The 12,326-nt window shown below is 49.3% G+C and overlaps 1 gene segment (V, D, J or C); it reads right to left on the reverse strand.

The window, feature by feature from the left end:
• LOC138801505 (Ig heavy chain C region-like) overlaps positions 1-12,326 on the reverse strand; it is a 67,392-nt gene that overhangs the window by 24,123 nt on the left and 30,943 nt on the right. Inside the window, 1 exon segment of the C gene segment in view lies at positions 695-1,006. Within this exon segment, the coding sequence occupies positions 695-1,006 (312 nt within the window).

The following is a 12,326-nucleotide window of genomic DNA, read 5'->3' on the forward strand; positions in this document are numbered from 1 at the left end:
AATTCTACATTTTTTTAAGATTTTTTTAAAGAGTCGGAGTCAATACATTTTTTTCCAACTCCAGCCAAAACTAGCTCCGACTCCACAACTCCGACTCCACAGCCCTGACGGGAACCAGCCCGTGGTTCAAAAAAAAGGACAAGGCCGGTCTATTGATGCAAAAATCTTAAAGCGATGAACCTCCTGGTACATTTGGTCTAAGAACTTCTCTCCCCTGTAGCGAGGCCTCCACTGTTGTTGCTGTAACCAGATCCTGGGTGACTGTTCCACGGATCATTGTTCTCATGGTAAAGAAGGCTTGTCCCCTCCAGAGATTGAACCTTTTTTTCTCCAGGTGGAGGCAGTGTCCCCTTGTGTCTCCAGGTGGAGGCAGTGTCCCCTTGTGTCTCCAGGTGGAGGCAGTGTCCCCTTGTGTCTCCAGGCTGAGGCAGCACCCCCTGAAACATCTTTTCCCCATATTTCTTGTAGGGGCCATTTATATATTTAAATAAATGAATCATATCTCCCCTTAAATGTAATATATAAATAACAAATGTAATTCTTATGCATCTCCACCAAATCTATTTCCAACAGCACAGAAGATGAACAAGAATTTCATTACAGTATTGGAAACTACAACAGAAACTACAACAGAATTGGAAACTACAACACTGACCCTTAGGTGTCAGTGAGGAGATGCCACCCCTCTTCTCACCTGGATCCCTCATAGTCAGCTCCCTGGATTCTGCTTCCTCCATAGACCCATGATCCCAGGTCACTCGTACTCTGAATCCTGGATCCTTGTGACGTTCCTCAGGGATTGTGACCTCACTGGAGACGTTGTAGGTTCTGTCAGGATTCTCTGATGGGAAGTCAGTGGGTGATAGGACATTGTCTATTGCTCCTACACCACACGTCCATTCAATGTTGATTCTTTTAGGATAAAATTCCTCCAAAATAAGCAAATACTTCATCTCTCCAGGGGCGGATAGACTTCTCATTACTGGATGTGACAGCTTGGGCCTTACTGAAATGTTAAGCATAGCCAAATGTTGTAAGAGTTCTAGTAATAAATAGACCATAGACCAGGCCCGGATTGGTAATCTGGCAGTCCAGGCAAATGCCCGCTGGGCTGCCTGATTACCAATCAGAGGGGCCGCTGCTCCCCCTGCAAACTTCCATCGGCCCCTGCAGTGGCTGAGAGCAGCACTGCCTGCCTTTGCACTGTTCACTCAGCCTCTGCCGGATTGGTCAGGGCCGGCACATTCCCCCTCCCTCCTCCCATGTGTAGTGGAGGTCAGTGATGGGAAATCTAGTTCGTTCTGATGATTAGTTGACTATGAACTAGTTCACTGAAAAGATTAGTTCAAAAGATGAGTTCATTTAGTCAGTGGCGGATTATAATGTATGCGGTTTGGGCGGCCGCCCGGGGCCCAAGGCTCCGGGGGGGCCCGCGCCGCCCACATTAAGATCTTGCATAGCAGCGCCAGCAGCACATCACTTTCGGGGCCCAATGGGCCCCCGAGTGATGTTCTGCTGTGGCGCGCTGTCGTCGGAGTCCGCCGCGGCACCGCCCCCTCTCTCCTTGCCGTCTTTGCGGTGCCCGTACTTCTCTCCTGGCGGCGTGATGACGTCACATCCTGCGCGCCGCCAAGCAGAGAAGTTCGGGCACCGCGGGGCTGCACTGTGAGCTTCCGGCCTGCTCTCTCTGCCGGAAGCTCACCCTGGCTCCCTGCCGCCCGAATATACCCCCTGCCACCCGGCTGTACCCCTTGCCCCTTAGCTGCTCTCCATGCCGCCCCATCTTCTCCCCCTGCTGCTACCCCCATCATCTTCTCCCCCTGCTGCTACCCCCATCATCTTCTCCCCCTGCTGCTACCCCCATCATCTTCTCCCCCTGCTGATACCCCCATCATCTTCTCCCCCTGCTGCTACCCCATCATCTTCTCTCCCTGCTGATACCCCCATCATCTTCTCCCCCTGCTGATACCCCCATCATCTTCTCCCCCTGCTGCTACCCCATCATCTTCTCCCCCTGCTGATACCCCCATCATCTTCTCCCTCTGCTGCCACCCCCATCATCTTCTCCCCCTGCTGCCACCCCCATCATCTTCTCCCCCTGCTGATACCCCCATCATCTTCTCCCCCTGCTGCTACCCCCATCATCTTCTCCCCCTGCTGCTACCCCCATCATCTTTTCCCCCTGCTGATACCCCCATTATCTCCCCCTGCTGCCACCCCCATCATCTTCTCCCCCTGCTGCTACCCCCATCATCTCCCCCTGCTGCCACCCCCATCATCTTCTCCCCCTGCTGATACCCCCATCATCTTCTCCCCCTGCTGATACCCCCATCATCTCCCCCTGCTGCCACCCCCATCATATTCTCCCCCTGCTGCCACCCCCATCATCTTCTCCCCCTGCTGCTACCCCCATCATCTTCTCCCCCTGCTGCCACCCCCATCATCTTCTCCCCCTGCTGCCACCCCCATCATCTTCTCCCCCTGCTGCTACCCCCATCATCTTCTCCCCCCTGCTGCTACCCCCATCATCTTCTCCCCCTGCTGCTACCCCCATCATCTTCTCCCCTGCTGCCACCCCCATCATCTTCTACTCCTGCTGCTACCCCCATCATCTTCTCCCCCTGCTGCCACCCCATCATCTTCTCCCCCTGCTGATACCCCCATTATCTCCCCCTGCTGCCACCCCCATCATCTTCTCCCCCTGCTGCTACCCCCATCATCTCCCCCTGCTGCCACCCCCATCATCTTCTCCCCCTGCTGCTACCCCCATCATCTTCTCCCCCTGCTGATACCCCCATCATCTTCTCCCCCTGCTGCCACCCACATCATCTTCTCCCCCTGCTGATACCCCCATTATCACCCCCTGCTGCCACCCCCATCATCTTCTCCCCCTGCTGCTACCCCCATCATCTCCCCCTGCTGCCACCCCCATCATCTTCTCCCCCTGCTGCCACCCCCATCATCTTCTACTCCTGCTGCTACCCCCATCATCTTCTCCCCCTGCTGCCACCCCCATCATCTTCTCCCCCTGCTGATACCCCCATCATCTTCTCCCCCTGCTGCCACCCCCATCATCTTCTCCCCCTGCTGCTACCCCCATCATCTTCTCCCCCTGCTGCTACCCCCATCATCTTCTCCCCCTGCTGCTACCCCCATCATCTTCTCCCCCTGCTGCTAACCCCATCATCTTCTCCCCCTGCTGCCACCCCCATCATCTTCTCCCCCTGCTGCCACCCCCATCATCTTCTCCCCCTGCTGCCACCCCCATCATCTTCTACTCCTGCTGCTACCCCCATCATCTTCTCCCCCTGCTGCCACCCCATTATCTTCTCCCCCTGCTGCCACCCCCATCATCTTCTCCCCCTGCTGCCACCCCCATCATCTTCTCCCCCTGCTGCTACCCTTCATCATCTGCTGCCACCCCCATCATCTTCTCCCCCTGCTGCTACCCTTCATCATCTTCTCCTCCTGCTGCCACCCCCATCATCTTCTCCCCCTGCTGCTACCCCCATCATCTTTTCCCCCTGCTGCTACCCTTCATCATCTTCTCCTCCTGCTGCTACCCTTCATCATCTTCTCCTCCCGCTGCTACCCCCATCATCTTCTCCTCCTGCTGCCACCCCCATCATCTTTTCCCCCTGCTGCTACCCCCATCATCTTCTCCCCCTGCTGCTACCCCCATCATGTTCACCCCCTGCTGCTTCCCGGCCTCATTTGCCCCAGCTTCTCCCCCTGTCGCCCCAGCTGCCTCCCTTCCCCAGTCACCCCCAGTTCCCCGCCTGCAGTTGAGTTGGGGCCGGAGAAGTCTTCATGATGCTGCGCCAAATAGAGAGAAAAGGAAAAAGTGAGCGACGGCAATCGGAGAAGACGTCACCTGTGAGTCATTAGTAACTGCACTGTAATCACTTATAGGCTGGGTTCACACACAGTATATTTCAGTCAGTATTGTGGTCCTCATAGCAACCAAAACCAGGAGTGGATGGAAAACACAGAAAGGATCTGTTGACACAATGTTGTAATTGAGTGGATGGCCGCCATTTAATGGCAAATATTTGCTGTTATTTTAAAACAATGGCTGTTATATTGAAATAATGGACGTTATTTACTGTTATATGACGGCCATCCACTCAATTACAACATTGTGTCAACAGATCCTTTCTGTGTTTTCCATCCACTCCTGGTTTTGGTTGCTATGAGGACCTGACATGAGGACCAAATACTGCCTGAAATATACATAGTGTGAACCCAGCCCTATAGTGTGCAGAGCCTGTGTACCATTGGGGTCTAAATGGGTCAGTGTTTTGTTTGCGGTAGTGTACTGACACAGCCCTGGGGTCACTACAGTACACTAGCGAAAACTTTTAAACTAGAACCCAACTACAACTGCAGGCACTACAACTCCCAGCATATTATGAGGGCTGCAGACTGTCAGTACATGCTGGGAGTTGTAGTGCATGTAGCTGTTGTAGTTTGGTCCTAGGTGCATTATACACTGGATTCTTTGTGGCATATAAGAATACATAGATCTGTGGGGGCTCAGTGCAGGGAAGTGACCCCAGAACATCACTAATAGGGGATAGAACAAAAACACCCCCCCTATCCCCTATTAGTGATGTTCTGGGGTCACTTCTATATACTGATCCCCCTCAGACCTATGTATTCTTATATACCCCACACAGCCTGCTGGGGTGGCTGGGGGGGGGGGGGGCAGGTTGGGTGGACAGCCCGGGGCCCAGGGTACATTTAATCCGCCACTGCATTTAGTTCAGTATTTCACTGGATTCTGCTGAGAAGATATTGAACAGTTGTAGTTCATTACACAGAAGCTCCGGCTCCTAGGATGAGTTATAGTCTGTTAAAATGATCAGATATAGTTAATACATCTGATCATTCTATAACAAACTTTTGTTAAAGGGGTACTCTGGAGAAAATAAATTCAAAAGTTATTATTCAAGTTAGTGATTTCCTTTTTTTCTTTTTTAAATATTCAAGCCTCCCAGTACTTATCAGCTGCTGTATGTCCCACAGAATGTCATGTTGCAAGGAGCTCTGTGTCAGACTGGGAAGATTACATGACTTCATGTGGGGCATACAGCAACTGATAAGTACTGGAAAACTTACTTTTTAAAAAAAAAATGTTTAACTTTCATAATTCTCCAGTTGATTTGAAAACATTTTCTTTCAGTTTGTTGGCACCCTCTGATCACATATTGGTGGCCTGTTGAGTGTAGGCCATTAAAGGGGTCCTCCGGGAAGGCAGATTTTGCACTTGTGCCTTGTGGTGGTTCAAGTGGATTGTCTTGAACATCATCTTCACAGTGTGGACAGTGTGGGGATTGGTTGTTGTGGTTGACTCCTAGTAGTGGATATTGTTGGATGCTTACTATTTAAATGGCGTGACAGATTACCCACAGAACGGCCAGCTACACTTATCACATTTGAGCAGTAGGAACATTTTGCTTTCTTCAGATCTTCACTAAGGGGGAGATTTATCAAAGGGTGTAAAATTTAGACTGGTGCAAACTGCCCACAGCGACCAATCACAGCTCCTCTTTCCTTTCCCCAGAGCTGGAAGCTGAGCTGTGATTGGCTGCTGTGGCCAGTTTGCACCAGTCTAAATTTTACACCCTTTGATAAATCTCCCCCTAAGTGTGAAATGATTCCATACCTGGCTTCTCTTTCTCTTCAGTGTATTATCTGCACACATTATAGTCTCTTGCAGTGTCTCTGCTATTGAGCAGTGTCAGACAGTATTCACACCAACAAGATGTGTGGTAAACTACACATTATTACTAGAGATTTACCAAGCTGCCTTACAGTAAATGGATCTTTTCTACCCATAGCAACCAATCACAGCTCAGATTTCACTTGCAATATCAGAAAGCTGAGCTGTGATTGGTTGCTATGGGGGCAAAGAAAATCTTCCTCTAAAACAGCCTGCTGATTCTCCAGCCATATCCTATGAGGAGCTGTTCAGAGAGAGGCATCATGTGACCTGTGAACTAAATGAACTAGATGAACTGCTGAACAAAATGAGAGTGAATCAGGAGAGTCTAGTTCAATGTGATGCATATGACTGAGCCCAGCACTGCCCCCTGTGGTAGTGTAGAGGACTGACTCATAATGAATGTGTATGAGGGAGCTGAGGAGCAGATCAGCAGCCACCATTTTGAGTACAGAACAGGAGCCAGGGGGTAAAGATTATAGCAAGACTGATCTTCTAGGCTCCAGGAGGCCGATCTAATCACAGACAGGTGAGGGACATGAACCACATATAGAAACTAACTCTCTCTCATACACGCATATGGGCTGTGTCTGTCTACTGTGCAATTTCAATTTTATTAATATTATTACTATTATATTTGTATGTGATGTGCGGTATAGTGTTTTACTACCTTATTTTACAGCATCAGGAGCTATAGAGCAAGTGTGAGAGCAGGGAGCTTGTTTCCTGGAGCTGGATGAGGGATCACTGGCTCCTCCCACTATGAGGGATCACTGGCTCCTCCCACTTTCTGTTTAGTTCATAATGAACTAATCTCTGTCAGGATGGTGAACTAGATGAACTAGTTCACTCTGAAGATTAGTTCATTTTGAACTAAATACTCACGAACTACCCATCACTACTCTGTATCCACAATCTGACCCCCCCCCCCCCCCCCCCCCCAAACCACTTGTACCTTCGGATAGCTGCTTTTAATCCAAGATCTGTCCTGGGGTCCGTTCGGCAGGTGATGCAGTTATTGTGCTAAAAAATTACTTATAAACTGGCAGTCCCGTGCCCTACTGGAGTGGCCTGGATTGTGTATGCATTAGGCTGGCACCACCTCTCTGTCCCTCCTCCCCGCCCTCCTCATCATTAGGAATGCTCCAGGCAGATTGTCTCCTATTCCCCACCTGTTTAGCATGGCACATGGGCTGGATCACTAAGACACTTGTGCAAATGTTCAGCATGGAGAACATGTTCCAGTGGCATTCCTAATGATGAAGAGGGTGGGGAGGAGGGCCGGAGGGGTGGTGCAAAGTTAGGGCACAGGCTGTAAGTTTAAAAGTTATTTTTTAGCACAATAACTGCATCACCTGCTGAACGGACCCCAGGACAGATCTTGAATTAAAAGCAGCTATCTGAAGGTACAAGCAGTTTGGGGGGGGGGGGGGGGGTGTTCAGATTGTGGGTACAGAGTCGCTTTAAAAGGACAAGCTGAGAGCCTAGATATGAGGTTGGTTAACTAAAGGGATAGAAGAAGTCCCACCTAAGCATCCATGTCATTACCCAGGGATAATTCATCAAAGTACCCAGAGTCTAGGATTTATTCATATTGGCTTCAGGCCCAGCCTAGATATCTAGTATAACCAGGGCCGACCTTAGGGGTGTGCCAGCAGTGCGGCCGCACAGGGCGCTGTGCACTCCCAGCAGGAAAGGGGGGGGGGGCTCCACCTGCGTCCCCCTGAGCCCATATATCCGTCTCCCACTGGCAAAGCAGCCTTGCTGAGTGTCAGCAAGGAGAAGCCTCCTCTCCCCCGGACATGTGACTGCAGCCTGGCCCCCTCCCCCGCCCTCCACAGCGCCTCCCGGCTCACAGATGCCCATAACCCCGCTCCCTCTCCCTCTGGACGGAGACATCAGCAGTGTGATCCTCTGCTTTACCTCCTCCTCCTCATGGGCAGAGACATCATCCACTGATCCTTCTGTGTGAGTATATTTATGTATCTGTCTGTGTGTTAGTGCTGTGTGGCTGTGTGTGGAATACAACAACTCCCAGCATACTCCTGTGTGGTGTGTGTGAAATACAACAACTCCCAGCATGCTCGTATGTGGCTGTGTGTGAACAACAACAACTCCCGGCATGCTCCTGTGTGGTGTGTGTGGAACACAACAACTGTGCTGTTCTCCTCACTTATCTGTATGTTATTCAGATGTTTTATAACTGCATTGTTTTCATTCATTCCTTGTTGTATTCATTACATGTATTCTTGTTGTGCTGCCATCTGCTGGCCAAGAGTTTAGACTCCCCTCCATTTTCACATTTTTTGGTTTGTCCCTTAGTGGGTGTGTCTTATAGCCCAGTCTCCAAGTCACTTCCTGTAGCAGGCATTCTTCATCCTGCTTCTGACTGGAGAAGTAGTGCTTGCTTGGGCTTATCAGAGTCATAATCTTCTGACCAGAAATTACAAGTGTCAGCAAGGTATCTTCTAGGAAAGCAGCAACAGCACAATATAACTACTATACTGCATCTGTGACTAAGCTGTATGTGAAGTTATTAAACTACGTTCTGCTCAATTTCCTACTCTACCTGACGCTTATTCTGGTTCCTGTCTGCCTCATATGCTCGAATACAAGGTAGGAATCTCCAGTCAGGCCCACTAGTCAGATAAACCTTCACTCGCCGCATGTGGGGACAGAACAGTCAGAAGATTCACTTAAAAAGCCCAAAATCACAGCTAGAAATTGCCTGTAACCCAGATCAGTCAGAGGTCTCCATAGCAACAAGCACATGGTCAGCTAATCTGAGACAGCACGTCTAGACAGGCCTCAGGACAAGCACAGTGTGTGTCTGCTATATTCTACACCTGCATAAAGTCTTCCACAAAGCATCCCAAGCTGTTTCTCATATCTTACATGAACCTTTCATCACTCAGTAGAAGAACAGTTTTGTGTGTGAAGCTCCCTCAGACCATACCCCTCCTAAGAGACTTGCTGCATACTACCTCCCGTTGGTCTGGCCACCCAGACTTGAAAACCCCACAAATCACTCAAATAACGCTGGGAATCATATCGGGGTGTCCTAAAGAAGCTGTGCTGCGATTTTCAGACCCCAATTCCAAAGTTAATTTTCTTAAAGAGACAGTACACTTAAAATCAAAATGGCCGAAAAGCATCCCGAGCAACTCCCCAGTGATAAAACACAGCAAGGACAAGTTGATAGTGATGATTTGGAACAGCAGGAAGCAGAACTCACACTTCCAACAGACCAAGTTGTCCGACCAAGACGCTCTCTCAAACCGACACTAAAGGTAATTGAAAATTATCATACTGCTAAAAATGAGCTCTGTGATGACCTGGAGGAGAGATGGAAACGAGTTACCTCCCTCATGGCAAGTTTTCAATCCTTCAAGGGTGACGCCGAGAGTCTACAAGATGCTGTCGCACGGCTGAATACAGAGCATGAAAGATATAAGAGACTGTTTGCAAAGTATATCACCTTCTTAAAAGACTCTAATATCGATGAAGTCTTAACAGAGCTGATCAAGGCAGAATCATCAGAAATAGAAAGAGACGCCATGGTGCAGAATGCTAAAGACAAAGCGGAGCTCCGTATCTCTCATCTACAAGAGACTAGATCGCACAGATCAAATTCATCTAAACGTTCATCACGGTCATACAGATCCTCGTGCTCAAGAAGCTCAGTCCTGAGTGACAGGATACTAGAGGCCCGCATAGATGCAGAGCAATCCAAAATAAGACGTGCCTTCAGAGAAAAGGAAGTAATGGCAGAGGCTCAGATAAAGATCCTTCAAACAGAGATGGAAGAGGAAATTGCATTGGCCAAAGTAAAGGTACTTGAGCAAGCAATGAGCCAAGGTCTCGATCCAGTTTGCTTGCCACAAGAAACAGACAATCCTGTCGATCGCACCAATGACTATGTGCTGAATCAGTTACCTGCGGCCCCCCCTATTTCTAGCACCATTCAAGCTGACAACACTGAAATCTCCAAGTCAGCTCTACCTGCAGCTACGGTGCCACCTATAGCACCCGCACAAACTGACGATCGTCACCCAGATGTGCCTTCTCAAGGACAACTATCACAGGAAGATGGTTACCGAGTGTTTTCTGGCCTAGTCGCGCAGCACAAGCAGCGGTCATCAGAACTTATAGAGGCTAAACCACAGCTCAACCCTGCAGCAACATCATTCTACCCTGGAACATCTCACCCTTTCACGCCAACCAACCCATACGCCCAAGGGGTACAACGAGTTGACACGGCAACAAGAAGTGAGAAAACAGATATATCTGAGTTCGCAAGGTACATGGTTAGCAGGGAGCTGATCAACACCAGTCTCTCCAAATTTGACGACCGCGCAGAGAGCTACAGAGCCTGGAAAGCAACCTTCAAAGCTGCCATCGCCAACCTCAACCTTACCGCAGAGCAGGAGCTTGATCTCATGGTCAAATGGCTGGGCCCTGGCTCTACAAATCGCATCAAGAGCTTAAGGACTGTCTATGTGGGACAAGCTGAAGCAGGTCTTGCCGCTGCCTGGCAGAGACTTGAACGTACCTTTGGCAGTGCCGAAGCAATAGAGAAAGCCCTATTCAAGAGACTGCAGAACATCCCAAAGATTAATCTGAAGGAAGTCCACAAGCTTCAGGACTTAAGTGATCTGCTCATGGAACTGGAACTTGCTAAAAGAGATCCTCGTCTATCTGGACTATGCTATCTGGATACCGCCCATGGGGTAAACCCAATCGTCACAAAGCTGCCATATAGTTTGCAGGAGAAGTGGGCAACATCAGTCTCAAGATATAAGAGAGCACATGATGTCACCTTTCCACCATTCATCCACTTCTGCAGGTTCATCGATGAACAGGCCCAGATGAGGAATGACCCCAGTCTTGACTTCCTGGAGCTCAACATTCCAGCTGCATCATCATCAAGGTATAAAGGTGTCACACAGAAACACAGAGACTTTAAGAACTGTGCGAGTGTTAGAAAGACTAACCTGCCACCACCTGCAGCATCCACGGGTAAACACCAAACTAACTCATCAAGAGACAAGTCCTTTAATCGTGAATGTCCCATTCATAAAAAACCTCACTCACTAAATAAATGCAGAGGCTTCAGGTCCAAACCCATACAGGAACGCAAGAAAATCCTCACTGAGCTAGGAGTATGTTTCAGATGCTGCGCCTCATTGGAGCATATGGCTAAGGACTGTAAATCTGCCATTAAGTGTGAGGAGTGTCACAGCGACAGACATGTCACGGTTATGCACCTAACCCCACTCACCAGCGATTCATCGGCTGCAGTTACCAGTATTCCCACTACAAGCCATGGCGGGGAGCCTCAGAATCGTGCTAACTCTACCACTGATGTTTCCTGTTCATGCTCGGAGGTATGTGGGGAGAGCCAAAGGGACAAATGTTGTGCCAGAATATGTCTGATCAAGGTCTACCCAGAAGGACAACCAAAAAAGGCTCTAAAAATGTATGCAATCATTGATGACCAGAGCAACCGGTCCCTAGCCGGACCTAAATTCTTTGAAGCCTTTGGGATCGAGGGACCCACAAAACCCTATACCTTAAACACCTGCTCAGGCAGCATAGAGACTTGTGGCAGAAGAGCACAGGGATTCACCGCTTCTCCCATCAATGGAGACACAGAGATACCCTTACCTACACTGATTGAATGTGACCAAATACCTGATCACAGGGATGAGATTCCTACCCCAGAAGCTGCATTTCACCAACCACACCTAAGGCACCTGACCAGTGTTATCCCACCCTTGGATATGGACGCTGAAATTCTACTCCTGCTTGGCAGAGACAATCTAAGGGTACACAAAGTGCGTCAGCAGTGTAACGGTCCTGACTATGCCCCATACGCCCAGAGACTGGACTTAGGATGGGTAATCATTGGGAATGTATGCTTGGATCAATCAGGAATTGACTCCTTTAAGACTTACGTGCACAGGGACGGACGCACATCTTGCATCAAGCCGTGCCCTCATCACTATAAAGTCAAAGAGAAACCGCCAGACCTCATACAGCTGCCTGACGTCATTCCCTCCCCCTATGCTGACAACTTGGGGAGATCAGTGTTCCTCACAACGAAGGATGACGATAAAGTAGCCTTGTCAGTAGAGGACAGAGACTTTGTCAAGATAATGGACAGTGAATTCTCGAAGGAGGAAACCAATCACTGGGTTTCTCCACTACCGTTCAGAGCTTCCAGGGTAAGACTCCCAAACAACCGGGAACAAGTTTTGCAAAGATTTAACTCTCTTCAGCGTTCCCTAAACAGCAAGCCTGAAATGAGAGAACACGTTGTCACGTTTATGGAAAGAATATTCCGGAACAACCATGCAGAACCAGCTCCATCTTTGAAGAAGAACGAGGAGTGCTGGTACTTACCTTCATTCGGAGTATACCATCCCAGAAAACCTAATCAAATTAGGGTTGTATTTGACTCAAGCGCCAAACATCAAGGTGTGTCTCTTAATGACGTCCTTCTCACAGGTCCCAATCTGACAAATAACCTTGTCGGAGTCTTGATGAGGTTCAGAAAAGAGCCTGTTGCCATCACCGCTGATATTGAACAGATGTTCCA

The sequence above is a fragment of the Dendropsophus ebraccatus genome, chromosome 9 (assembly GCF_027789765.1).
Source record: "Dendropsophus ebraccatus isolate aDenEbr1 chromosome 9, aDenEbr1.pat, whole genome shotgun sequence".
Lineage (NCBI taxonomy): Eukaryota > Metazoa > Chordata > Amphibia > Anura > Hylidae > Dendropsophus > Dendropsophus ebraccatus.